At 36.8% G+C, this 27582-nt stretch overlaps 3 protein-coding genes across 4 annotated transcripts in view; 2 read left to right on the forward strand and 1 right to left on the reverse strand.

Annotated features, from left to right (window-relative positions):
• Positions 1-7485, forward strand: part of ERCC3 (TFIIH basal transcription factor complex helicase XPB subunit) — a 49061-nt gene extending 41576 nt beyond the window's left edge. The window contains exons 6-8 of the mRNA XM_051211063.1: positions 2715-2945; positions 4079-4339; positions 6749-7485. Of these exons, the coding sequence (XP_051071094.1) occupies positions 2715-2945; positions 4079-4339; positions 6749-7060 (804 nt within the window). The 3' untranslated portion in view covers positions 7061-7485. The remainder of the gene's footprint in view (positions 1-2714; positions 2946-4078; positions 4340-6748) is intronic.
• A 2278-nt stretch (positions 7486-9763) lies between these two features.
• MS3_00001135 (uncharacterized protein) lies at positions 9764-11092 on the reverse strand. Its single transcript, XM_051208638.1, has one exon. The coding sequence runs from the start codon at positions 10645-10647 to the stop codon at positions 10315-10317; it is 333 nt and encodes a 110-aa protein (XP_051071095.1). The 5' UTR covers positions 10648-11092; the 3' UTR covers positions 9764-10314.
• Positions 11093-15794: 4702 nt separating this feature from the next.
• COQ7_1 (ubiquinone biosynthesis monooxygenase Coq7) overlaps positions 15795-27582 on the forward strand; it is a gene marked incomplete at its 5' end in the record, with an annotated part of 80815 nt that continues 69027 nt past the window's right edge. For both annotated transcript variants that reach the window (XM_051218721.1, XM_051218720.1), the window contains 4 exons: positions 15795-15938; positions 19208-19462; positions 22122-22190; positions 27312-27381. In XM_051218721.1, coding sequence (XP_051071097.1) covers positions 15795-15938; positions 19208-19462; positions 22122-22190; positions 27312-27381 — 538 coding nt within the window. The remainder of the gene's footprint in view (positions 15939-19207; positions 19463-22121; positions 22191-27311; positions 27382-27582) is intronic.

Below are 27582 nucleotides of genomic sequence, written 5' to 3' on the forward strand. Positions count from 1 at the left end.
ATTTATTGCAAGAGGGAAATCCAGATTTTTACTGTTGTTCAAATACAGTTTATTTGAAGCTTTTTAGCAGGAATTTATTAAAGTGTTTATTTTATTATTATTATAACCTTTGGGCGAAATTCATTTAATTTTTTGTAGAATAATATTAAAGGAACTATTCTCGGTTAAATTGAACCTTTTATATTATTATTATTATTATTATTTTCATTATTATTATTATTATTAATAAGGTGAATAATTCCATAAATATGGAATTTCTTTTACTATCAATATCATATCATTCCTCGTCTTATGATATTGCGCAGAATGGCAGTTATTGTATCGTTCTTTGCATAAAAAGAGAGGACGTATCGTAGTTTTATTACGTATTCTTGAAGTATTATTTTTAACGTGTAATGGTGTGTGGTTGTAAAACATAACTTTGTATTGTTGACAATTACTGAAGATATAATATAAAATATCCAGTCAATGTTTTGTCTGATATCGATAGATCTGTACTTTGCTGAATTCAGACAGTTGACTCTCAGTTCATCCATATTAGGCGTAAGTATTGTTGTTTGTTCGTTTGGAATAGTTAGAACTTGCAACTCGGCACATTACTATATATAAATAATTAATTTCGTGTATGATCCCGTCGGTAGACTTACTGCAACTTAGAGCGAAAGCACACGACTCAAAGAAATTAGGTCTGTAAACCAGTTTTCTTACTGTTATCACGGTTTTAAGTGATAGTTTTTGCTTGATTTGAATTTCTCATTAATTTTCAACTCAAAAATCCTAAAAATCGGGAGAAGAGAAAATCGTTTAACAAATACATAACTTATAACTTTTCAATAAAAAACGGCATAGTAATGGATGCAACGATAAAAGAACACTAATTTGATTGAAATTATTATATTTTAAATGAAGCGAAACTTTGATTACATAGTTTATCGGTTAAGTAAATATTGATGTTAAGATGTGTGATTCCAAAATACATCTCAAAAAGTGATGAGTCAATAAGATAGGAGAGTGGGCATACTCGACAGTTTATACATTAATTTCATTGAAACTGCTTACTGTGCAGTCATGAAAACATCACCCTAATGATAGGGTATTGAAAATACATGAGTTAGTATACAATCCATATGTTTGGAACAGTCATACTGGATTTTCGAAAGTACATTTAGATCCCTTTATTTACTATCTTTTATATTGTATGGGTTTTGTATTTCTAATTGAGCTTACAAAATTGAGTAATTTATTCATCTTCCGAATTTTAGTCAACAATTATAATCCTCAAAGTCATAGATACTTTGGTTATTACATTCATATTGTCCTATTTAGCTTTGTAGAATGCACCATAGCCACCTTTAATGTTCATGTTGGAGGGTACTATAGTGGATTATCCTCACCTTATGTTGGATTACAATAATGAATACAAGATTTACTAAGAAATCGTAACTTATAAAGTAAACTAAATCAATATTAGTGGTGGCTTACCGATGATATTAAAGAACAACATCGCTACGATAAAGAGTTCTAGTCTAGTAACTAAGCTACACGAATTTGAAGATCAGAAGCCCATATGATAAACTCTACAATACATGCTGTTGAAATGTCAGAAAATGAAATAAAACATCAAACTGTGCCTAATTTTTAATGATGTTTTCGCTTAATTCATTCATTGTTTGTACAAGTATAAATATAATGTAATAGTCTATATATATATATATATATATATATATATATATATATATATATATATATATATATATATATATATATATATATATATATATATATATGCCATTGCACCAGTATTTATCTTATGTATACCTTAGCGGTTTATTTCTGTTTCTTTATTATTTCTGAATCCGTTTCATTTCAACATTAATATTTTATCATACTGCACGCGACTTCGTTGACAATTATTAGGACCTTTTTGATATTCCTGATGAGTATTCAAGGTTAACTACATTCCTAATATTTTGTTGTATTACACATAACGCTCCTCTGTTATTGTATTCATTTAATTATTGTAATGAACAAATATATCATTGATTATCGTTGTAAAAAATATACTAAAATACATGCCTGTTCCATAAGTGACTGAGTATCTTGGGTCAGAAGCTAAGTGGATAACGCGTTGGCGTTTCAAGCGAATGGTACTGTGTTCGAGCCCCAGAGTGAAGAACATGTCGGATGTAGGTACATCCAATGCTAGCTACATTCCGTATGTCTTATATTAGGATGTATCTGTGTTTATACAACTTTGAGAACAATCTCACTAGAAAGTGACCTCACTCAACTACTTTTGATTTTTTCAATCAAAGTGATCACGTCAAGTTATTTGTTATGGAGTCTAAGTACGCGTTACGTCATTAATCCTCAGATGACTCTGGGCTTGGACTCTTAATGAATAAAAAACATTTATAAATCCTACTCATTTAGTGTTTTCCGTTTTTTAGTGGTTTTTTTTAAATCATGCCAATTAGTGATATAAAAGCATGGTAAGTAGTTCTCTAATCATTTAATTAAATACAAGTCCACTAACTCTACTTTTTGAGTCAGTTGTTTTAAATAAGGGATTTCTTAATTGAAAGTTGTATCGATGATAAATCTGTTTAATCATTTTTTGTGAATTACAACATTTTATCTATTTTTTTGTTGCGTTATGGATAAAATGAAACAAAAGTAATAAACTATACATTTATTATGATTATTACTGTTAGATGAAAAGTATGAAGAAATTATTATTAGCTGCTATGAACCCGAATAAATTTCGTGTATGTGAATATCTCATACGTTATCATGAGCGTAGAAATGATAAAATTATCATATTCTCTGATAATGTATTTGCATTAAAATACTATGCAACAAAAATGGGACGTCCATTTTTATACGGTCCAACTGGTCAAGCGGAACGTATGCAAATATTACAAAATTTTCAACATAATCCTAATGTAAGTTATTTTGTTGAAACAGTTGTTTAATTAATCATCTAATAATAAATTTTTATGATGAAACCTGTATTTATTTTTTCTGTTTGGAGTAATTTGCCATCCTGTTAATTTCCTCTTCCCTCATATATATGATTCCAAGATTATTTCTTTCTTCCCACTTACCTTTTTCATGTTGATGAACAATAAGCTTTTCAAATTGTCTTGGTGAATTAAATCCTCTGTCTCATTTAGATAACGAATCGATCAATATTAGACCACCATTGAAAACATGGAAGCACTAGACGGACGTTTCGTCCTAGTATGAGACTTCTTAACACTGAGCATCCACGATCCCATCTCCATAACCCCATACTGATATATCCTTTGTTTCCATTGTAGAACTCAGTGCTGTTTTTAATTGGTTTCATGAACTCAAGAAATTTATGCTTGTTTAAATGATACACAACTTAAATACTGGGAGTTCCTTAATTTTTCTGATTATATAAAGTAACCATTAAGCTGGTCTAGCTAAATATTGTTTCTCAGGTTATAACTCAGTCACACCTATTTTAGGTTGCTCGTATTTGGTTGATTAATTAGATCACGACTGGATTACTGAATACATATAAGTGTTTTGTAAAAAAAACATAGCACACCACGTTCAACAGCTTGATGGTTAAAACTTAATTACTGGCGACCTTCTAAGTTATTCCATTTAATGGTTTGATTTATATGAAGCTTAAGTATACTTTTTGATATCATTAATGTTCCCTCACTATTCAACTAGTTACGGTATAGTATTTCTTCTTGTTATTGTACAATCGTTTTTTTTCTCATAGAAATATTTACTAATCGTATGTTAGAAAAATAATGTGTCCTTGTGCGTGTCTGTAGTTCAAGTGTAGTATCTGATTGCCCTTGAATGAGTGCTACCGAACGCATTTCAATAGTCATACGGACGCCAAGAATAAAGTTGAAAACGATAAAGAGTAATACATTTTCTATAATTTATTCATGCACTTTTAGTAGAGTTCAACGTCAATTCGATTTAATACTTTTTGCTTAAAAAATTTAACCACGATTCACAAAATCTAACTAGTATGTATTTTAATTAATATAAACTTAAATTTCGTTCTATAAATTTGTACAAACAGGTTCCGGCAATATTCGTTTCTAAAGTTGCTGACAATTCATTTGATTTACCTGAAGCAACAGTTCTCATACAGATCAGTGCTCATGGAGGTAGTCGTCGGCAAGAAGCTCAACGTTTAGGACGTATTTTAAGAGCAAAGAGGGGTATGGATGCTGAGGCTTACAATGCATTTTTCTATTCGTTAGTCTCTCAAGATACTATGGAAATGCAATATGCTTTAAAACGTCAACGTTTCTTAGTTAATCAAGGGTATTCTTATAAAGTAATTTACAATATTATTAGTAAATTGATATTTATTTGTTCATATAAATTATTCTTCAATTTATGTGATAAGTATGCTTGGGAACTCCTTCGTGATTTTTGAAGCTTACTTTGTAAGTAAAGTGCGAACCATTAGATCTAACACTAGAACTGTATGCTAATAATAATAATGATAATAATAAACAGTATTTTCAAAAGTTTCATTATCACTCCATGACACACCTGAATGACTGCTTAACGCCTCTGTTTATTTCTTATTTTATAACATACTTATGTAAATATAACCGTTAGTGAAATACAAGTGTGTGCAATTATTCAAGTACTATTCCAGAAAATGGATATTAAGTCAACTTTTGATTCATATTACTGCTGGTTTTGTTTTTAAGTTTCACATTACTGTTGTAGAAATTGCTCTGCATTCTGAACAGATATTTTAACTAATCATAGTATCTGAGAGCAGAAGAATCTATTCATAGGTTAACTACATATACCATATATGTAATACTCACTTCTAACTTGTAATATACTCATCTCCATTCCTTTTATCGAAGAAGAAATTTAGGTCAGTTTTCATCATCCAAGTGATAACTCCTAGAAAATGAAGTACAGAAAGCACTGTGATCTACTGTGATTAATAACTGAAACGAGCGAGAAAGAAACCAAATAGTGAAACTTTTCGTTTCTTTTCACTAGGTGTAACTGAAATTGATTCTGAACTTCACATATATTTGCTCTCAAAATATCAGTCATGAATCTACGAAGAGAGAAAAATTCTTTCACCATTATTGTAAAAGGGAACTATTCGTATGTTGTAGACTCGTTTGTCTCTGATCTACCATAAAAAGCTTTAACAGTCATTATAGGCAATTAAGGGCAATCTAAACTGTACGTAAGGACATATAATTATACTGAATCTTGTATTTGACATAAAAATCTCCATCTTGGTTATTCTTCTTTGTCAACCACTACTTTTGAATATCATTTTCTTATCAACAAAGCATCTGTTTTGAAGACTGTATAATCTTATTAATAAGATGTTTTTTATCTGGATGATGGGTGGTCGAAGTGGAATGAGTAAAGCTGGGTTATAACATGCAACTCAGTTTTCCTAAAAGTTGTATGTTTTAACTACTTAACCACTCTATTCCATTATTAACTCTCCAAATATATAACAAAACAATTCCACATAAACCTAATTGAATGGCATATTAAAGAAAAAGTTTCATGATTCACTAACACTTATTTTTATAATTTCAAATCAGATGCTGAGTACAATCTGGACGAAACGGCACAAGATTGATTAGTTAATTAAATTGATAAACATGTTTATTTTCATAGTTTCTCTTATCTCTGTGTGTATGTTTTATTTTCCCTGAAGTCGATATATATGTATATGAAATTAATCAAATAGTGACATACTTATTGAAGCTTTTCTTACATTGTTTACTGACTAAATATTTACCCTTTTATACATATATATTTAATATCAGGCTGTCCAAAAATAATTTTTGTTTCCTTCACTTGTTCTCTACCAACATTTTTACATGTCGACCTTGATTTATTTATCTACTTGTTTATCGAAAAATGCCTAAGATGAAATCAGCAATTATAACTTCTGTAATGAATGACGATGCTGAAGGGGAAGAGTAGGTAGAGGAGGTGGAAAATGAAGTTTTTTTAATGATGATAATTTTGATTTTTTTTATTCAGTCCACATAGCCCTAAGATGATGACTAAACGAGTCAGTAGGTTCTGTAGTTATACAGTATTTATTTATTTTGTTTATATTTCGCATATATATTAATTTAAGGCAGTTAACGTGTGGTCAATGTGTTTGGATCTTACCCCATTTACTGAAGGTGAAACAATTAAAGATTAACATGGAGCTCTCTGTGAACTGTATAATTAATTGTAAATTGTTGTCCAGTTCATTCCTCCGTAATTCATATGCAGTTTTTAGAGAGTTGAGTTTTATTTGATAGGTCACAGATATGTCTTCAGTCATTTCAAAATTGAGCATTTCATTAGTATAGTATTTTTTTAAAGAAAAATATTCTAAAAGTAAGATGAATTTCAGTATCTGAGTATTGTTTGCAGAGAAATATTGGTGTTCATTACATTAACCTCTTACTTCACAGCCTTACACTCTTTTATATAACTTGTAGAAATCATCAAAGAGTATTCGTACATCCACATCCATGTAGGATTTATTGAACAACATTTTAAGCCTTAAGCGCCTCAGCCATCTTTGCCATTTCGCTGTTAACGCAGGTTATTTCAAGGTCAATTTCTATTTTATTATTGAATTGTACTAATCGTTCGTTTCAGTATACACTTTGAATTTTAAAAATTATGGGATGGCAATACGTATCAACAATCTGCTGATGCTTATTTTCTTTTCTCTATTTAGGTTATCACAAGACTATCAGGAATGGAGACTGAATCATTAAAATTGAGTACAAAACAAGAACAAGCGGAATTATTAAATCGGGTATTAGCTAGTACAGATGAAGATGCTATGGAAGAGAAATTACCAACTGATCCGGATAGTTTTAATTATACGAACATTTCTACAGGCATATCTGGTTTGATTCGTAAATCTAGTAAAATGTCCAGTTTATCTGGTGCAGATGACGCTATTTATGTTGATACTAGCTCGTCTGCTGCAAGAAAAGACAAACTGAAAGAAAGGCATCCATTATTTCGTTTGTTCAAAAGATAGATATTTTGTTTTGTATTGATGTTAACTATGGTTTAGTCTTTCATTTTACAAGTTGATTGTTGAAAAGATATTTCAATAATAGATTATTGTATTTTACTTCCCGTGCCTGATTATAACATCATATTGGTTACCATTTTTTTAAATGTTTTTCCACGTTCAACTTCTTAAGGCGTTTACATTAACCATCATGTTTTCATCTATCAAGCTGTATGTATTACATGGCTGACATTGTAGTGGAGTTTGAGCATTCATGAAGTCATGTTAGTTATTGTTAGGTTCGTTAACCTTGAGGATACTACTGATTCGACTTATTCGGAGCGGAACGATAGATTATTCTGGTCCGTTGTCTTCGACTCAGCTAACTCGATCAAGAAGTCTTGGTAAGGCGTAGAAAGTGTATTCTACAAGCAACAGCAGATACCAAGTCAGGCAGATCAGATCAAGCATACAAGTCAAGCGTATTTATACAATTATTTACAATCGATATTGTCATAGAAAATTTTTAAACATTAATCAATGAGTTCATTAATTGACCTATTTGCGCATTTAATCGATAGTTCATCAATTGACTGCTATTCAAACATTTAATCGATCAGTTCATCAATTGACCCCAATATAAATATTTAAACATTTAATCAATAAGTTGATCGATGCGATAAAATTTAAAATATGAGTTTGGGGATCTATCGTCCCCAACAGTTATTTAGTCCGATAGATTTGCTTTTCTTCTTGTCTGATTATTTGGTTATGAACTGTATTCACTAAAATATGTTACATCGCGTGCTGTCTAAGCAATGTAGTATAGGCTTCCACTTACAATCGCTACCTTATACATAAATACAGTGATTTCTAGGATTACTAACTTTGTGGAAATACTAAGTGCTGTAACTTGTGGGTCTTGCATCATTTTCTGGATTTGGTACACATGTCTTATTTGGGGAGGGCAGATTTATTGAGTTTATGTTTCGTATAGAAAGGTGAGGTATTTACTTGCTTTTTTCACCTTAAACCGACACAAAATGAACTTTTACTATTCCTCCCATTTGTTTTAACTAAGTATGTGGGTAATGTTAGCCTTGTAATCAACTTCATAGCTAGGAGATCTCTTAACCTTTTCTGCTTTTTAGTCGAACAGTAACCATACACTTCACACGCTAAGAATATTTCTTCGCTTAAAAAGTGGGTTTCTGTTTAAAAGTCCAAATCTCCAAAGGGAAGATACTCATATGGAAAAACGCATTTGCTTTAAACAAAATTCACTTCGACAGTAGGTAGACTCATTAGTAGTTGAAACAACTATTCCATTAGTGAGTATGAACCGCAGAGGGACAACTCAGTCCAAACAGGATAAATGTGAAGACAGGCTTTCATCGCATTCACTAGCATTCCGTTTGTTTGCAGAGATTCTCAGCTTTCTGCGTACCTCAACCTTCATATTTCTCTTCGACTCTAAATACCACAACTAATAACGACTTCTTCATAATTGACTAATCACTGGGTGGTGATCAATGTCATGTGTCCAGTCCTTCATAGTGTAGGTCGAATGCTATCGACCAAGTTGCAATGTGGCTACTGGTCTAGGTGATTCGACATTACGTGCACTATGTTGAAATAGTATGGTGGTTGGAGGTAGTCAACAGTAAACTCTGAACCTGGGTTTTGTGCTACTTGGCACTCGTCAGCAAGGTGTACCTGTAATCTTGAGGGAACTGGTGCTCCCTGACGGATTCGATCCCATGTCACCCATATTTACTGTCAGAGATGTTACCACTGGGCTATCCGGGCTGCGACCGACCTATTGCTATAACTTAGGCAACTCCTCTCTAGAAGTGTCTCAAGTTGAAAAGGATTTAGGAGTGTTAGTACTCTACAATTTGAAGTCTATGATTATGGCTTCTATAGCCATACTTGTCACTCAAAAATTTGTCTGTGACTTAATTTAGAGTTGCTTGAAAAGCAACGCTTGAACTAAGCGGAAAAAGCTGAAAGGAGCTTCTGTGCTAAACCAAAGACTTTCGCTAAACTTGTTTGAAAAATACCACCACAAACGAAAAAAAATCAGAAGAAACAATTTCGCAAAGAGATTTGGTCCGTAGAAACCATTTTAATGTGAAATTATGGAAGAAATGTCTAGTGGTCGGTGAATTTGAGACTTGCATTCACCCGCACAAATACTGGCAGTACATTCTGCTTTGTAAATGATGAGATATTATGGTAATAATAAAAAGTCCGATTTTTCAGACTCTTAATTTACTCAATAAAATCTTTGATGTCCCTAGCTTTTAAAAATCATCAATCGATCCTACAGATAGAGAAAGCCACAGTTTATTTTGTAGAATATCACTAGGGGAGCTTACACAGTAATTTATAGTCGGAGTAATGAACTAAGAAAGAGGATCATTCTCTCCTAAAACAGGCTGTTGCTGATGGTATCCGGTCAACGGACATTCAGAATCTTATATAGACAATTATTTATAAATCCTTGTATCTTTTTGAAGATGGTTGTGGTAGTTCTGCAAGTTTCAGCTCCGTACAGTAGTTCCTCGAAGTATAAAACCCATCCCCTCATCTATTCTTCAATTTCAGTGAAGGACTTCACTTATTTGCTCTTGACCGGTCTCTCTGGTTTAGCATATTTCCCTGTCAGTTTCTTCGTTCCGTCATATGTTTGTTTCGTATTCTTACCCTTGTGGCTTTTCCTGCCGTCTATCCTATGTCTTCCACTTGTTTCAGCTTATCAGCCCTTATACTTTTTTAACTTACTTGTTTGCTTTCGTGTATTCCTCTTGTGACTTGACTTTCCCTGCTACTGTTCGGCTGTTGTTAACTACTGTCTTCTTGTTCTCCCTTTCTTGAATCTTGTTCAGGGTTTCTATAGAGATCCATTCCTTATGATGATGCTTCTTGCGGACCAGGACCTCCTGACGCGTTGAGGTTAGTGCTTCTTTGGTCCCTTTCCAGTTGTCCTCCATAGTAGTTTCTTCTTCAGTGGCTCCTGTAAGGCTTGGAACCTGTTGTTAAGAGTTACCTTGAATTCGTTCAGTTTGTCAGTATCTCGAAGAAAGGCTTACTGAACGTTTGTAATGCTGTTTGTTCAGTTTTTCAATGCTTCTCTAGCGTCAATTTCATCTTGGCCGCAACTAGGTGGTAATCTGAGGCTATTTCAAATCCTCTTCTGGTTCTCACGTCCTCCATTGACCTTGTGATGTTTTTCCTGATGCAAATATGATTGATCTTCATCGTCATCATTGCCATCATTGGTGAGTGCATAACACTGGATAACATTCATTGTAATTCGCTCCTTCTTTGTTTTGAAGGATGCTTTGATGGTCGTGGGTCCATGAGATTCCCATCCTATAAGTGTATTTCGTGCTTCGTTGGGCAGCATCAGAGTAACTCCCAGAGTTTGTGGAGTATTTTTCTCTTCGTGACCGGAATACAACAGCATCTCTTCCGTACCTAACCTTTGCTGCCCAGCTTGGGTCCAATGAGTTTCGCTGAATCTGAGAACCACCAAGTTGAATCACCTCATTTCCGTTGCTATTTGACTGATCCTCTCGGTTTCCTACGTTGTCTGGACGTTCCATGTATCTACAAAAATTGTTGTTCTAGTTGTTAGAAGAAACATTGGCCTCGTGACTTCCGAAGAATCTCGGCTTTCATCATGAGGAGTTATAATTCTTCCTTCAACCAAAAGAGTTTAAGTGGTTTAACTTGTTTAGCAAGATTGTTCTCTACGGTTCATGTTTGCCGACCCCAAACCCAACCCTCCTTCTTTGTGTGGGCTTGAGACTGGCAGTATCTGTAGAAAATAGACACGCAGAGGTGAACCTATATTGTCTTTATGGAAATTTTGTGCCATTTTTTCTGATCCATTTACTGTCTTAGATTAACTCTACAGTTAACAACAACTCCTTACATAGAATTCAGTTTTATTCTATGCCAAGTGTTGCTGTGGTGTGTGCTACTTATATTGATATAAGTAGTATATGTCGTGAGTTAAAACGTAATATCTGGCAGCAGAAGATGAGATGGAGATCAAGAAAGGAAGAGAGAGAGCACAACGGAATTTGTAAGAAAACGCATGTACTATGGAATGGAAGACAATGGATTAGTGTTTGCAACGGAAACAGTCCAGTTTGATATGATGCATTGATATTTTGCAAATTGACGATTGACTTTATGGTATTCAGATTTTATTGAGATAGTCTGTAATTTTTGTGCTAAAGACATTCGATTGTCTCCACTCGTGTTCTGTTCACTACACTGCTAGTGAAGTCAAGATAGTAGACTAAGTATAACATAATTTACAAATAACATGAACTATCTGTTTTTATGATGACGCAAATGTTGAAAAATCAGTCGTCTTGTTTTATTAGGACATAAATTAATCCTTATCGCGCTTATAAAAAGAAAAGTGGTATTTTTCCTGAGTATATTCTATTGTTTTGACCGTTTATTACGTATCAAGACAACTGTTTTCACCTTATTTGAATTTATTTCAGCTAAAGTATTCGATTAGAGTATCGTTTCTGTTTCAAAATTAGTTTTTCGTCGCTGTTCCAAAAAGGACATTGATTTTGTACTTGTTGTGATTATCCTTGCTTTTGTGTAATTATTGCATCGAAAGCATTCTTGGTGTAAATCAAAGTAGTTTAGTTAAGGTTTTGAAATCTTGCTAAAGTCTGTTTTGTGGTATCCTTTTACTCGTTGACTGACACTGTGTTCGTACTGTGATCATATTGTCTTTTACACCTTAATCTGACTAGAATGGTTGGTAGTACTCACAAATGTGGACAACCAAACTGTTTGTTCCCTATGGAAAAAGGAATGTGGAGTGATGAATGCAAAAAGTGGTTCCATAAGATGTGCGCCCGTTTAAGTCCCACCGCACTCAAAAGATGTTTGAAGCCTAACTCACATTGGCTTTGAATGTTTTGCTGTGCAAATAAGACGTTACTAATACAGGAGGCTATTAGAACATTGGCTTTGGCTTGTAAGAAGAACGAAGGCGCATACGCGGATAACATGAGCACTGACAGTGACGAATGTGTCAGTATAGTACTTGCTGTTACGAGACGCCTTAAACAACCGACTTTTACTGACAAAAAAGTTAAATCTCCGTTAACACTAACAATGGGGTAATACCACCTGACACTGACATTGGTAACCATGATCCTCTAGTGGAAACTGAAGATCTGGATAAAACGGTCACTGCTCCAAATAGTAGTAGTGTCCTGAGGGATCAAAAATGCCAACCGTACGGAGAAAACGAAAAGAAAAAAGCTGTAGACGGTACGCAGATGGTTAGAAAATCACTGGTGGACTCCGATTATGAGTCATAAAATGCAATAACAAAATTTGATAGTAAGAGAGAAACCCACCCTGACGTGACTGAGAAGAATAATTTAATATCATTAAATATTATTCTGAGCAAATTGCTGGAGTCATACGACCCTGATTCCGAAATTAGACACGTGCATGATTTAGAGAAGCTGGGAGAATATATTCGTAGTATCTTACCAGATAACTCTCAAGGAGTTCAGGTCAAAAATCTGGTTAGAATAGGCAAGAGGACTGAGGACACTGCTGAAACCCAACCATGAAGACTCCTTAAGGTAATACTAGGATCGGAGAAGCAACGTGATCTTCTGTTAAATAGCGCTCTTAGTCACGACAATTCCGGTATTCGAATAAGATCTGATATGTCTCTTGAAGATAGAATAAAAAGGACGAAGGCCCTAGCTGAACTAAAAACCTATCGACAAAACGGTGAGGAATGTCTCCGGCTAGTGGGTTTTCGGATAGTCAGTTCTTGGAAGCGAATGCTACCAAAGCCTGTGTGGATAGGCCGTTCTACTTAGGAGTTTTATATGCCAATGCTCGTAGTCTAAGAAATAAATTCTATGAACTAGAAGCATTGGTGGACAGATTAAAACCACTCATTGTAGCAGTGACAGAAACTTGGTTAGTCCGTGACTTAGACATTACTCCAGAGTTATCCGGATACCACTACCTAAGTAGTGATAGACATAGATGTAGGAAAGGAGGTGACGTCCTTTCATACATAACCAATAACATAAATATCCGCTCCTTTGCTAGCGAATCCCATGATAACGGAACTTGTGAAGTCACCAGTTGTGGACTGTCTATCGGATGCGGTACATTTATGCTCGGTGTCATCTGTCGCAGCCCAATCTGCTTAGCCGATGACTTAATTTTAGAGCACATTCATCTTTGTAGTGCGAATACCAGATGCTTGGTAGTAGGAGACTTCAATGCATCTGATATAAGTTGGACTGAGATTACCACAGAAGGATCTATAATCTCCTTTGATAGTAGGCTCCTGGTAACATGTATCCAAAACCACACGTTTTGGTGCTAACCAAGGTTCGTCTCTGTTGGACTCGGTAATCACTCATGATACTGAGGATATTGTCGACCTAAATATTCTTCCGCCATTAGTGAACAGCGATCACGCTGTTTTGTCATTCACGTCTAGAACTAGGCACATGTTATACGATCAGGTTACACCCCGCCCAAATGTATGGAGAGCTAACATATCAGCCATTCAGGAATGCGCTGCTTAGACAGATTGGTTTGCAGATACTAGCTTGTCAGTTGAAGAAGCATGGTCTGTATTTAAAGGTAAGTTTAGTTCAGTTACGTCCCCGTTCATACCAACACCTAGTACCGCGAAGACCAAATAACAGTCCACCATGGATAACTAAAACAGTCAGGAAACTTCTTAGAAAAAGGAAGAAGCACTGGAATATGTTCATATCTACTGGCTTAGAACAATACAGATCCACTTATTGTATGATTAGGAATGCCTGTAAAGCTTTAATAAGTAAGACTAGACGATCATGTGAAAAACAATTGGTTAGGGATTCTAGATATAGTCCAAAACGGTTATTCTCGTATATAAAAAGGCGAACTTAAAGAAGCGATGGAATTACATCGCTTTTGATGCAAGAAAATCCTTTAATCTTGGAAGAATATGATCCTGAAAAAGCTGAAGCTTTATCGGAATATTTCAGTAAAGTATTTTCTATCGATAATGAGGAACGACCAATGATTCATTGTGATCGCAGCGGCTCGCTGATGGACCCTGTAGTCATTGGGAAAGGCATTGTTTTAAGGCTACGTCAGCATCTTAAACCTGATAAGTTCAGTGGTCCCGATCATATTCATCCTATGATTATGAAAGCCAAATCAGATCTAATTGCTGAACCATTAGCGATGCTGTTTGACATGTCTCTGAGGCAGTCGCGACTGCCCAGAGATTGGAAGGACTCTACAATAAGTCCGGTGTATAAGGCTTGGAGTAGGGACTTGGTCAGTAACTACAGGCCCGTTAGCTTAACTAGTGCAGTTGTAAAACTGGTGGAAAAAATCATTCGGATATCTGTTATAAACTATGTTGAAGGGCATAATCTTTTCTCCAGGGAATAACTTGTTTTTCGGAGAAGCCTATCGTGCTCGACAAATCTTCTTTTTGCAATAGAAGATTGGGCTGCTGCAAAAGATCGGAATGTTCCTATGGATGTGATCTTCATAGATCTAAGTAAGGCCTTCGATAAGGTCTCCCAATCTGACCTTAAATTCAAACTGGGACGTTTTGGAATCCATTATGCAGTCGTCGATTGGATAAGTAACTTTCTCCATGACAGGAGATAAAGGGTGAGGGTAAATGGAGCTCTCTCCTCGTGGATACGTGCAAAAAGTGGAGTTCCACGAGATACTATTCTCGGTCCTCTTCTCTTTTTACCTTATGCAAATGAATTACCAACTATAGCAAAATCATCCGTTCTACTCTTCGCTGATGATATGAAAATTTGGAGACCTATACACAGTATGTCGGATAAGATAGCACTACAGAATGATTTTAACTCATTGGTGGCATGGTTGGGCAGGTGGTCACTGGAAAAAATCCTAATAAGAGTGTGGTGATGCAAATAAATAACTATGATGAATTGTATCACTATACAATATGTGGATTCGTGCTACCCAAAGCAAGAAACTATAAAGATTTAGGAGTCATATTAAGCAGTGATCTCAAAACCACTAGTCACTGTAAGGCTGCCGCTGAGAAAGGCTATGGGATATTATGGTCTATTCGTAGGTCTTTACAGTATTTAGATGACGAAATGTTTAAATTATTATACCCGATTTATGTGCGACCACATTTAGAATGCGGGATTCAAGCAGCGTGTCCTTGTTTCAAGTATGAAGAAGATATGCTGGAAAGAGTCCAACGGCGAGCTACTAAGATGGTACAAGGTCTATCTGGCCTATCTTATGAAGACAGACTGAGACACCTTGACTTATTTCCGTTACCTTACAGTAGAGTACGAGGTGATCTAATATTGGCTTATCTTATACTGAACGATGACCTTGGTATTAACACGTCTTATCTTTTACTTCCGTCTAGGACTGATCATTTTAGAGGACATTCGAAGAAAGTTCAAAAACCGAGATCAAACCGTTTACGTCTGGAGTTCCGTTTCTCGTATCGAGTAATGAATTACTGGAAGTCTCTACCGGAACACGTAATATCAGCAACTTCTGTTAATATATTCAAAACGAGGTTAGACTTCTACAGTATGACAAACTGCAAGGATTAATATAGGTCGATAGACCTTCTATCCTTATTACTGAAGACCGAAGACTGGATGTATAGCTGCATCAATGACAAGGTCGTATTTTGACGCGCGAGTATCAACATTAGAAAATGTCTAGATCGGTTTCTCCAAAGGTTAGGGCTCTGGTGGATCGGATTATTAGAGTTGATCATGCAGGAGAGTTAGGTGCCAATAGAATATACCAAGGACAGCTCATGGTACTTGGGAAATCGAGTATAGGCCCTAAAATAAAGGTAATCTTTCAACAAAGTTACATATCACATGTTTAATTATCATTATGATCTTAATTTAACTCATATATACTATAAAGTATAGCTAACGATTGTAGGGATTTGCCACTTGAATGTAGTTTTGCCTTTACTATTTCAAGAATTGTGAATTAGGATATATGATGTAGTCAGTTATTTTACGGAATGTACTTTAGAGCCGCTCCTTCGGTTCGTCTACCTAGACTTTATTAAGAATCCAGCAGCTCCGTTACTTCGTATTTTCTTGGCATTATTTGTGGTTATGAACACTTTCGAACTCACCCAAATGGAATTCATCGCGTTGGACTTGATTAGTTTTGTAGTAACGCCCAATATACTCAGTAAACTCACTGGCGAGACTCTAATTTATGGACGACCTTTGAACAAATCTTAAGCGACCTTCAGAAATATTAGCCAATCAACAAACAGTCAGTATAGAGTAAAAATATGTTATACAAAATCAAGGAAATAAAGTGGATACACTTCTTATACGTGGTTCAAAAACTTGTCAAGGTTAGAAAGAGGTTCTAAGATCGTAATGCATGCAGTAGAGGAAATCATCCATATGGCTACAAAATAGTTTGCCTCTGGAGCTATGATAAAGTCTCAAAAACTTCCAGCCTCGATCACATAGCTTCAGTATTGTTTATGTGCACTCCGGTTGTTGAGTGCACAAAATGCTACTTGTGGGTAACGACACGACGCACTCAATCAAGCCTATGTAGGGGTTTGTAAGCTCTCCAAACATCCGTATATATTGTAGTACTTGGCTGCAGCCAGTGTTACTGGTGCTTTTATTATCCAGTTCTCAATAATTGTCGTAGTTTGCCTTAGTTAGGAATTATATATGGGGCTTTCATCACGAACTGACATCAGCTATAATGCCAGAAACTTATTTAGCCAAACGGAGATCTATTATCTTATACCTGATTGTTTCGTCCACAAATTATAGTCCCGCCGTTTTATTTGATATAACCGCTCAAGTATCACGTTTTCTACAAAATTCCCTAAGAACCGATCGTACGTTAGCATTAAGCACTGAAGTTTGCGCCGTAACCTTGAAATCCCTAAAACGCCTCTGAGTGGCTCGTCCATAAATTAGAGTCTCGCCACACATAGATATTGGTACAAGGAAGCACCAAATACATATGCGCCACACAAATGTCATTTGATATGTTTGAGGGCCGTGATACTGCCCGGGTGCCCAAACCGAAGCAGGTGGTTTTCCTAGGAGGACACAACCGGAGTCTTCGACCTGGAAGTCTGATCCACAAAGCAGTGGAGCAACGTAAGGAGATGCAGTCCCATGGTAGCCGGTGACCAACGATTGGTTCCTACGCCATTTGTTCCTTCAGGATACTGGAGCTCATGTGCACCAATGGTTTGGAATCAGGGTTTTCCAACTCCCCTAGGTGGGCTCTGTGCCCACCAACCGGGTTAAAGCGCCGGAAGTTCGCTTTTCGTCCTTTCAATTTCGTAAACAACACCCCTGCTACGAGAAGGTAGTGAGTAGGACATCCCTGGCAGAGGCTTATCTTGGAAGTCTGATCGGCCCTAATAGGCCGGTATCGGACGAAATCTCAGCACGGATTAGAAATCTCGCTTGACTTTTGCCAACTTACGTCACCTTTGGCGAAGGCGAGATATCCGTCTATCAATAAAAGGACGAGTATACTGCGCGGCAGTCCGTTCTGTTTTACTTTACGGCAGCAAAACATGGCCATTAAGAGTAGAAGACACTGGTAAGCTACTAGTGTTTGACCACAGATGCCTTAGAAATATTGCTGGCGTCTGTTGGGATCACCGGGTAAGTAGTAGTGAGGTTAGACGCATGGTATTAGGGAATGATGATAAATCAGTCGATGAGGTTGTGAATCTTCATCGACTGAAATGATTGGGCCACGTGTTACGTATGCCTGAACACCGATTACCACGACGTGCAATGCTAACGGGTGTTAGAGATGGTTGGAAGAGAATTAGGGGCGGCCAAACCAAAACGTGGCATCAGTGCTTGAAGTCACTAACCTCTAGTCTGAGCCATGTTGGTAGATGCAGACTAGTTGGTTGGTGTCCGCGTGACTTTCGTAACCGATGGTTGGAGACTCTTGGTGACATGGCTCAGAATCGATCACAATGGCGTAGGTGTATACACTCTCTGTCTTCCCTTAAACTAAGAGATTAAAATCGCTTCATATCTTTCTTTCTACGAACTAATTCTTTCTACGAACTAATTCTTTCTTCCTGTACTATATCCTTATATGCAATTTTTCTCCTATATATTACCACCCCTGAACCAACTACTTTTATGAATCCGGTGTCCATCTTGTTGTGGTAATGAGGTGTGGCAACTGGGACCGATGCATAAATGTGTCTGGTCCTACGTTGTAGCTGACTAACTGCAGAGGCTATATACACGTGGCCATGTAAGAGCATTTCGAGAGGGTGAGCGGACTCTCCCCACTCTCTGCCGTACTAGGGCATCATTGCATCTTAAAGAATACTTAGTTCCGAATTTCGGGCCTGTCTGAGAAAGTCAACTCATCTGTTGATGTATTCGTTCGAATTCCAAGATATCTTTAGGTGCATGGCAATAATGCTATATCATGATTACTGAACGATAAAAGCATAATTTTTTGAGTTTATATTCAATATGTGGCTTTCAGGTGCTTTTATTTATGTTACTTTCATCACAAGAAATCCCAAAGATACTAGTCATATACATGCTTTTAAAAAGAGTCATTTAACTGGTTGTTAGCGGGACATAGACTAGATTAAAGCATGCTCAATGCATGATTGCTTTGGTGCACGCTGATTGGCTAATTCTTATCCAATCAGCACTAGTCGATAGTTGGAGAATACTCTGGAATCTTCTTATGTAAAAACTATAAATATACTGACGTTTTCCCTATTGTGCTTCTGGCTTGCATCTTGCTTCCATCTAACCTTGTTATTTGGAATATAATCTCCTTCCTGTTCAACCGTGTTCTGATTTGGGGACTTGTCGAGTGAATCGGTGTCCGAGAATACTAAGCAATAGGAATAGCTGGGTCATAACCGTAGGAAAACAGAGTTATAACACCGGTGTGTTATAATTTTCGTGTTTCTGAGTTATTTTAGATTGCTCTTGTCTTTCCAAGTTGTCCCATGTTTTTTTAGTAATGTCCAACACTGGTGGTTAGATATTCTAGTTTGTATTTTCATAATACATGAAGTGTTTGCAAAGCTGTAGTGATAATTTAGTACTTTATTCATAGGAAATGCATGATCAAGAAGTGGAACATTTGAAAAAATTCCAGGAACTTATTCCTATTCATAGAGTTAGACCTACATTACTTTTGCCTTTGTGGAGCATTGCTGGGTTTACACTAGGTGTGGGAAGTGCGCTTTTGGGTTCGAAATGTGCTATGGCCTGTACCGTTGCTGTCGAGTCAGTGATTTCTGAACACTACAACAATCAAATTCGTGAGCTTGTTGAAAGTGACCCTGAAACCTATCAAGAATTGCTGCAGGTTAGTTGATATTTGGATAGTTTACTGTTTGGTTTTATATATTTGTTGGTGTACAATAGTGTAATTTGATCCTACTTTTCTTGTTAATCAGTTATGAAGAACGTAGAGCCTGGCGCACATTTTCATCGATCCGAGTTGCTGCATTCCACATAACATCAAGAGAGGAAATTGCTAAACAAACAAAGATAGGTGGGAAATAATGTCGAATTCAATGTAAAGCTTTATAGTAGAAACATGATTTAAAAGGGACCGATAAAAGTATTGAAAGTTTGGAGAAACGTAGTATTAAAGATCTAGAAAAAGAGAGGTAATAAATTCAAGTGCACCATTCTAAACTATTTTATCCAACCATAGATTACGATCATTACAGACCCTGTCTTGGAATTTTACATCCACTGACATGATTCAGTACATCATTCATTAAATCCATGGTTCAGTCCCGTATCTTTGTTTAGCTACTTGTAGCATTTCGCATTGTGCATCGTTTTAGGTTGTGGTATGGCACTAACAACGTTTCAACCACCTAAGTTAGTGAGAATAGGATAATCCAGTCAACCGGCTTACAATTCCTACCTAACATTTTATACTTAACTAGATATTATAACAACTGATCTCGTGCTTGTTAAATTGTTGTCCGTAAAATAGTTCCGTACACCGTATGGTCCAATCTATCCACCTTCGAAATGGAGTTCGATTATTGTTAACTTCGATATAAAGGTTTTTCAAGTATAGTCAAAGCGAATCAAGATAATTTCAAATATATTGTCCTAATTTTGAACATTTAAAAGATTTGTGTGACTAATTCTTTGCTCAAAAACATATGCAGAAGTCCTTCATGTGTAGTTTACTTGTGTTTAATAGGAGCCTGAAATCATCTTAGCATTGGCTTCATTTTTATATTTGTAGATTCTGTATGAGTACATCCAAGGTTGATGGTTTGTTGTTTAACTCTTGTTCCTGGTACAGGATGTATTAATCACCAGAACCTGCACAGCAAAACTAGAGACTCAAGTGTATCGAAAGCCAACCCACACAGATCAAATTCTTAATTACAGTAACAACGACCGTAGAGCCCACAAAATCAACTGCGTACAAACTTCGTTTAGGAGGGCGAGGACACACTGCAACACACTTGCAGCGCAGAAAAATGGAATTAATATCTAAAGACAATCTCCCAAAAAAACGGCTATTTAACCAACTTCATCAAAAAATACCAACAAAACGCCTCAGTAGAAACAAAATCAAGTATAGAAGCCGACAAATGGATCATCCTACCATATGTAAAAGGCATATCAGGAATTGTAGCGACATTGTTGGAGCCTTTTGGAATAGGTGTGGTACACAAACCAACAAAATCACTTCAATCAATCCTACACAAATCAAAGGAAGAAAGGACAAAAGAAGAAAAACCGAACATCATCTGCAAAATAAATAGTTTTAACTGCGAAAAACACTAAATCGGACAAAGCGGACGTCACCTTCATCTTTGCCTGCATGAACATCAATTAGCGGTCAAACGCCATGACACATCCTCGCTTATATCAATGCTTCTGGACAACTGTGGACGGACATTCGACTGGGAAAACGCTGAGATCTTGCATAGAGGCAATTCTAAGAACACTAGAGAATTTTAGAAGCTTGGCACTCAGGTTAATCAGCCATCAACAAACACATTGAAATCCATCCAATTTACCAGTCAATCAGAAAAATTATGGGCAAATATAGGACCAGAACCAACACAAGAAAACTGGAGACTCAAGTATATCGGAATAAAATCAGTGGCCAATATAATCAAAATAAAGAGGTAAACAATGAAAGGTTAAGGGTGAACAATAACCAATCAAGACCGAGGTCTACAGGACAAGCTATGAGCCAAATATGGATAAATTCGAACACTTCACTTCTACCTGAATTTTATGCTGCTGATGATGTCGTTCAGAATAACGATGAAAGCTCCACGACCAAACCATCCAGCTCAGAGAACAAAACTCCTCCAAAATATTTCTGTATTTTGATACAAGACATTTAATTGGTTGGTTTACCGCATGGATGTTAAGTATTAAGTGTCTCTGATTCAAAGACCACTTACAAAATATACTAACTACAGACTACAAAACATACAAGTTGTTTCGCATATTTTTCCTTGAAATTCAGTTATGTTACATGATACTACTCACCACAAAATATATAATCTATTCTGCTGGCACAATAATTGAATCACTAGGACTTTGCTTATCCTCTGAGTCATTCACTATAAGTCTGAGCTGCGTTGGTAGTTGCAGACTATTAAATTATAAGTTGTGGGGATTGTTAAGTTCCTGATTAAGATCATGAACCGATTGATGTTAGACCACCATTGAAAACCTGCAAGCCCTGGACGGCCGTTTCGTCCTATTGTGGGACTCCTCAGCAGTGCGCATCCACGATCTCGCTCGCGGGATTCGAACGCAGGGCCTTCAGTCTCGTGCGGTCGAAACCCTTAACGATTCACCCTAACGTGTTTTGGTTTAACTTATCCTATTTCCTTGGTGGCTAACGTCACCTGCAATTATAATATCCAAGAGCACAGCATAATTTTATTTTCCCACTTTATGTTATTTTAAATACTCATTGGTAAAGTATCATAAAATATATTTTAATTGGTTTTGCATGCTTCTAGACACTAGCCCAGTTTCGGGATGAAGAAATGGAGCATCGTGATACAGGCCTTGAACATGATGCTGAACAGGTAAGTTATTATGAATGTATAATTTAAAAATAAAATCAAAAATAGTCTACTTTAGTATACATTATGTATAGTGTAGAAAGTATATATTTTTTAACTTGATTGTTAAACAGGTGATGCAGCTGTTTAATGTCTTATTCATGTCTGTCGTTTACTTCTTCTATACTGTTAACGTCTTACCACAAATGTGGTTTTTGATAACTTATGAACCTGAAACTTTGACTAAGTAGTTCAAATTTCGAACTCTTCAAACAAAGGTTGATTATGGTAAAATTTAGTTTAATCTCCTTTCTTTATTATTATGAATCATTCTCTTTCACACATATCTATACATCACAGGGAGGTATGAATAGTTTGTGTGTCTCATTCATCGTTTGTCCGTTAATTTAACAGTAAGATAACGATGGGCTTAGATGGTATTCTGAAAAGACGAAGTATATTAGACCTATACGAATTTTCATACAGTAATATGTAGTTCCTTATTTTTTCTATTAAAAATCATTGTTTTCATTTAGTCAAAAATGTTTTTTGGTGTTATCAACAACCATGAGTAAAACTTAGTTGATATTTAATGTTTTTATGGAACACGATAATTTGATGATGGTATCAGTTATACAGTGTATAATTGGGAATATACTCAACATGAGTAAATAAATGGAACTCATTGGATAATTCAGCTAACGCTAATCTTTTATTTTGTGTAAGTGCTTACAAGTATGTTTCGGATAAATCAAAAATTAGGAGTAAGTTGCTTCCTTCTATCACTGAGTTCACATTAGCCTCACTAGCATATTTTTATTTATAAACTTGAAGTGAGGCAAGAATAAGAAATTGAACAGAATCATGTAAATTTGTTTAAAATTAGTCCTTATCAATTCGTGGTTAGTGTAAATAGTTTGTTGTCCTTCAATCCTCATTAATCTGTCATGCAGTCAGTAATTTTAGTTACTTTCTGACTAGTTATTAAATTAATGGTATTAAATCCAAGGAAGATTATCCACTTTTTATTAGGTTAAATACCCTTCAATGAAGTAACTTTTTCTTCATATTGCACAACAAACTTAATCGTCTATTGACATTATTTATTGATTTATATCCAAGCTAATTATGTCAGTACATTATTGGGTGGTTGTAGAGACAACGAATTCCTAATCATATGCTTTTGACGTATCGAAGTAAGACACAGAATGTACACCCTTCCACGGTGTGGGCAACCGGGAAGTGATAACCGCCCTCATACCTCTAACAGCACTCAAGACCACTGTATTCATAATCAACCTCCCTCTTTAATTCCTATTATTCCTCCTACATCGACTTCATACTCTAAACTTTTTCTTTCGGCTTCCCCCTCAAGTGTCACCATAGCCAACGATTCTAGTGCTCAAAACACTGTCCTAGGTCCACTGAAACCTCGCTCCACACTACACATTGGAGCCTTCAATGTACGCACCCTATGTCAAATCGGTCAGCAGGCTTCCCTGGCTAAAACCCTAGAATCTCGTACCATTGATGTATGCTGTTTCTCCGAAACACACATACAGGATTCCAGTGTGGTCATTCACTTGACCTCATCTCGGCAAAACGGAGAGCCAACGAGATACACCCTCCGTGTATCTGGTGACGCGATGGCCAGCTCTCGTGGACTGGCAGGTGTAGGGATAGCACTAAGCATGAGGGCGGAACAAGCACCATTAGAGTGGATCCTCGTCAACAGTCGTCTATGTGCTGTTCGGCTAAACGGCTCCGTAAGAACTCGGAAGGATAGAGACACATGTCGTTGCCTTTTTGTCGTTCCTGCCTACGCTCCCACTGACTGCAGCTCAGATGAAATGAAAGATGAATTTTACTGAAGGCTATCTGAACTTCTTCAGAAAGCTAAACGTTCAGACATAGTACTCGTAGCAGGTGACTTTAATGCCCAGATAGGTAGTTTAAACCAAACAGAAAGGCATTTACGTGGGTATTTTAGTATACCGGCACAGCGAACAGATAATGGTGATCGTCTGCTGCAACTATGCTCAGACAATCGTTTATTTTTAGCAAACACAAATTTTAAGCATAAGGAGAGACATCGTCTAACATGGCGACCCCCTACACCAAACCAACGATGGACTCAAATAGACCATATTGCCATCAGTCATCATTGGAGAGGGTCGGTAGAAGATTGTCGCTCATTCTGGAGTACCCGCTTGGACTCCGACCATGCCCTAATACGAGCACGCATCTGCTTGCGCCTCACTGGACGCAAAAAAGCCACACTAAAAAGACCCATTAGAACTGAATTGAGTAGCGAGAAAACCAAAAGTAGGTTCCAGGAACAACTGAGGTTACACTTAGGTGGTTCTGAAAACGAGGCTGACCCAGATGTTGCTTGGAAAGATATACAAGCAGCTGTGGAAACAGCAGTGACCTCTGTTAATGATTTAAACCACAAGGTTACAAAGAACCAATGGATTTCTTCAAGGTCCATTGCACTGATGGATTCTCGTAAACTCATCCCATCAGGTTCCGAACATGATGAAGAGCGACAACAAATCAGATCTAGGTTAAGAAAAAGTCTAAGAAACGACTGTGAGCAGTGGTGGGCAACGAAAGCAAAAGAGATGGAAAAGGCGGCGACTATAGGGAACACAAGACAGCTTTACAGACTAATAAAAGAAACTGGAATTAATAAGTCAAGTGTAAGTGAGATTATTTCGGAAAAACACGATACTCTCATCTGCTCCCAGTCCAGACGTTTAGAACGATGGGCGGAACATTTCAGAGAACAGTTCAGCTGGCCTTCAGCTACTCTACAACTACCCTCCATTCTCAGACAGTGTGAATGGAACATTGAAGTAGGTCCCCTAACTCTAGCAGAAGTTCAAAAGGCTATAGTTAATCTGAAACGAGGAAGGGCAGCTGGTCCAGATGGACTGGCTCCAGAGGTCTTTAAGGATGGTGGTCAAATTTTAGCGATTAGGTTGACTAATATTTTAGCTAAGATCTGGGAGTTAGACGTTATTCCATCTGACTGGTCACAATCACTTATCGTCCCAATATATAAGAAAGGGTCAAAATCATCCTGTGACAACCATAGAGGGATTAGTTTAACAAATATAGTATCTAAAATACTAGCCTCGATAATTATCAGACGCCTAACTAAGACTCGTGAACTGCGAACACGAGAGAATCAAGCTGGCTTCAGACCTGGTCGTGGCTGCATCGACCACATATTCGCCATTCGTCAGGTTCTAGAACACAGGCATACTTATCGGCGTCCGACAGTAGTGATCTTTCTTGACTTAAAAACAGCATTTGACTCGGTAGACCGCGAGATTCTGTGGCAGTGTCTGTCATTGAAAGGCGTACCACAGAAGTACATAAACCTTGTGAAGGCTCTTTACTCGAACACTACTAGTCGAGTCAGAGCTTATGGCGAACTGTCATCTACTTTTGCAACTTCAAGTGGTGTCCGTCAAGGCTGTCCACTTTCTCCATTTTTGTTTAACTTCATCATAGACCTACTGATGGAAATACCATTCTCATCGACTGAATTCTCGGGTATTGATCTCCTACCAGGAGGTCCACTTATCGACTCAGAATACGCAGATGACATAGTCCTGTTTGGTGAAGACGCTGACAAAATGCAGAGTCTTCTGGTAGCACTAAACAACAATGCCAGGATGTTTGGAATGCGCTTCTCTCCCTCTAAATACAAGTTGTTGCTCCAGGACTGGCCTGCGTCAACACCTGAACTGAGGATAGGGAGTGAAGTAGTCGAACGCGTTGACAACTTCACTTATCTTGGAATTCTGATCAGCCCTAATAGGCCGGTATCGGACGAAATCTCAGCACAGATTAGAAATCTCGCTTGGCTTTTGCCAACTTACGTCACCTTTGGCGAAGGCGAGATATCCGTCTATCAATAAAAGGACGAGTATACTGCGCGGCAGTCCGTTCTGTTTTACTTTACGGCAGCAAAACATGGCCATTAAGAGTAGAAGACACTGGTAAGCTACTAGTGTTTGACCACAGATGCCTTAGAAATATTGCTGGCGTCTGTTGGGATCACCGGGTAAGTAGTAGTGAGGTTAGACGCATGGTATTAGGGAATGATGATAAATCAGTTGATGAGGTTGTGAATCTTCATCGACTGAAATGATTGGGCCACGTGTTACGTATGCCTGAACACCGATTACCACGACGTGCAATGCTAACGGGTGTTAGAGATGGTTGGAAGAGAATTAGGGGCGGCCAAACCAAAACGTGGCATCAGTGCTTGAAGTCACTAACCTCTAGTCTGAGCCATGTTGGTAGATGCAGACTAGTTGGTTGGTGTCCGCGTGACTTTCGTAACCGATGGTTGGAGACTCTTGGTGACATGGCTCAGAATCGATCACAATGGCGTAGGTGTATACACTCTCTGTCTTCCCTTAAACTAAGAGATTAAAATCGCTTCATATCTTTCTTTCTACGAACTAATTCTTTCTACGAACTAATTCTTTCTTCCTGTACTATATCCTTATATGCAATTTTTCTCCTATATATTACCACCCCTGAACCAACTACTTTTATGAATCCGGTGTCCATCTTGTTGTGGTAATGAGGTGTGGCAACTGGGACCGATGCATAAATGTGCCTGGTCCTACGTTGTAGCTGACTGTCTGCATGTGAAGCTGTAGATGAATCCAATTTAAAGTTAAAAATATCCGTTTAAAACTCTTATGTATATGGTAATAGGACATAATGATTATATCACAGTCTTACTACTGTAAAACCATTTAGGTGTAATTGAATAACAAATACAGCTCCATAGCATTAATAAAAGGGTTTAAGTGATAAGACTGTTGATCAAATTATTGACTTCATAGAAAAGTTCTAGTGTTATGTAAAAACTGGTCTGATAACCATCCAACAAAATGATTGACAGACTGCCTAAAGGGTTGCGATTTGCAATTTATAATTTCTTTGACATATTTGTTAATTGCTAAGTTTAGTCTTATTTAAGGTGTTTTCAGACACTCAATTATTTTTTTAAACGACAGTTCATACTTAGCATAGTTACCTCTTTAATTTAATCTTTTTTTATGATTTAAACTGTACTCTTGTCATGTTGTCTTAGAATCTTTTGTTTTATTGCAGGCTCCTTTCTATAATATCATGTCTCAAATAATTAAAGCGGGTTGTCGAGCAAGTATTTTTTTGGCTGAACGTATATGATAAGAAAATCAGTTTCAATACTAGTTACTTTGTACATTTATTAATAGTTACTCTCTAAATTATGTGTTCTCACTTTATCACGTGTGATGTAAATTTTTCTATAGATTTTGATTCTTCCGTAATATTTTGGTTTATTTATATGCATTACAACTGTTCGCCATCGTTTTTTTATTGGTAGGGAGTTCAATTTAGC

Source organism: Schistosoma haematobium, chromosome ZW (assembly GCF_000699445.3).
Source record: "Schistosoma haematobium chromosome ZW, whole genome shotgun sequence".
Classification (NCBI taxonomy): Eukaryota; Metazoa; Platyhelminthes; class Trematoda; order Strigeidida; family Schistosomatidae; genus Schistosoma; species Schistosoma haematobium.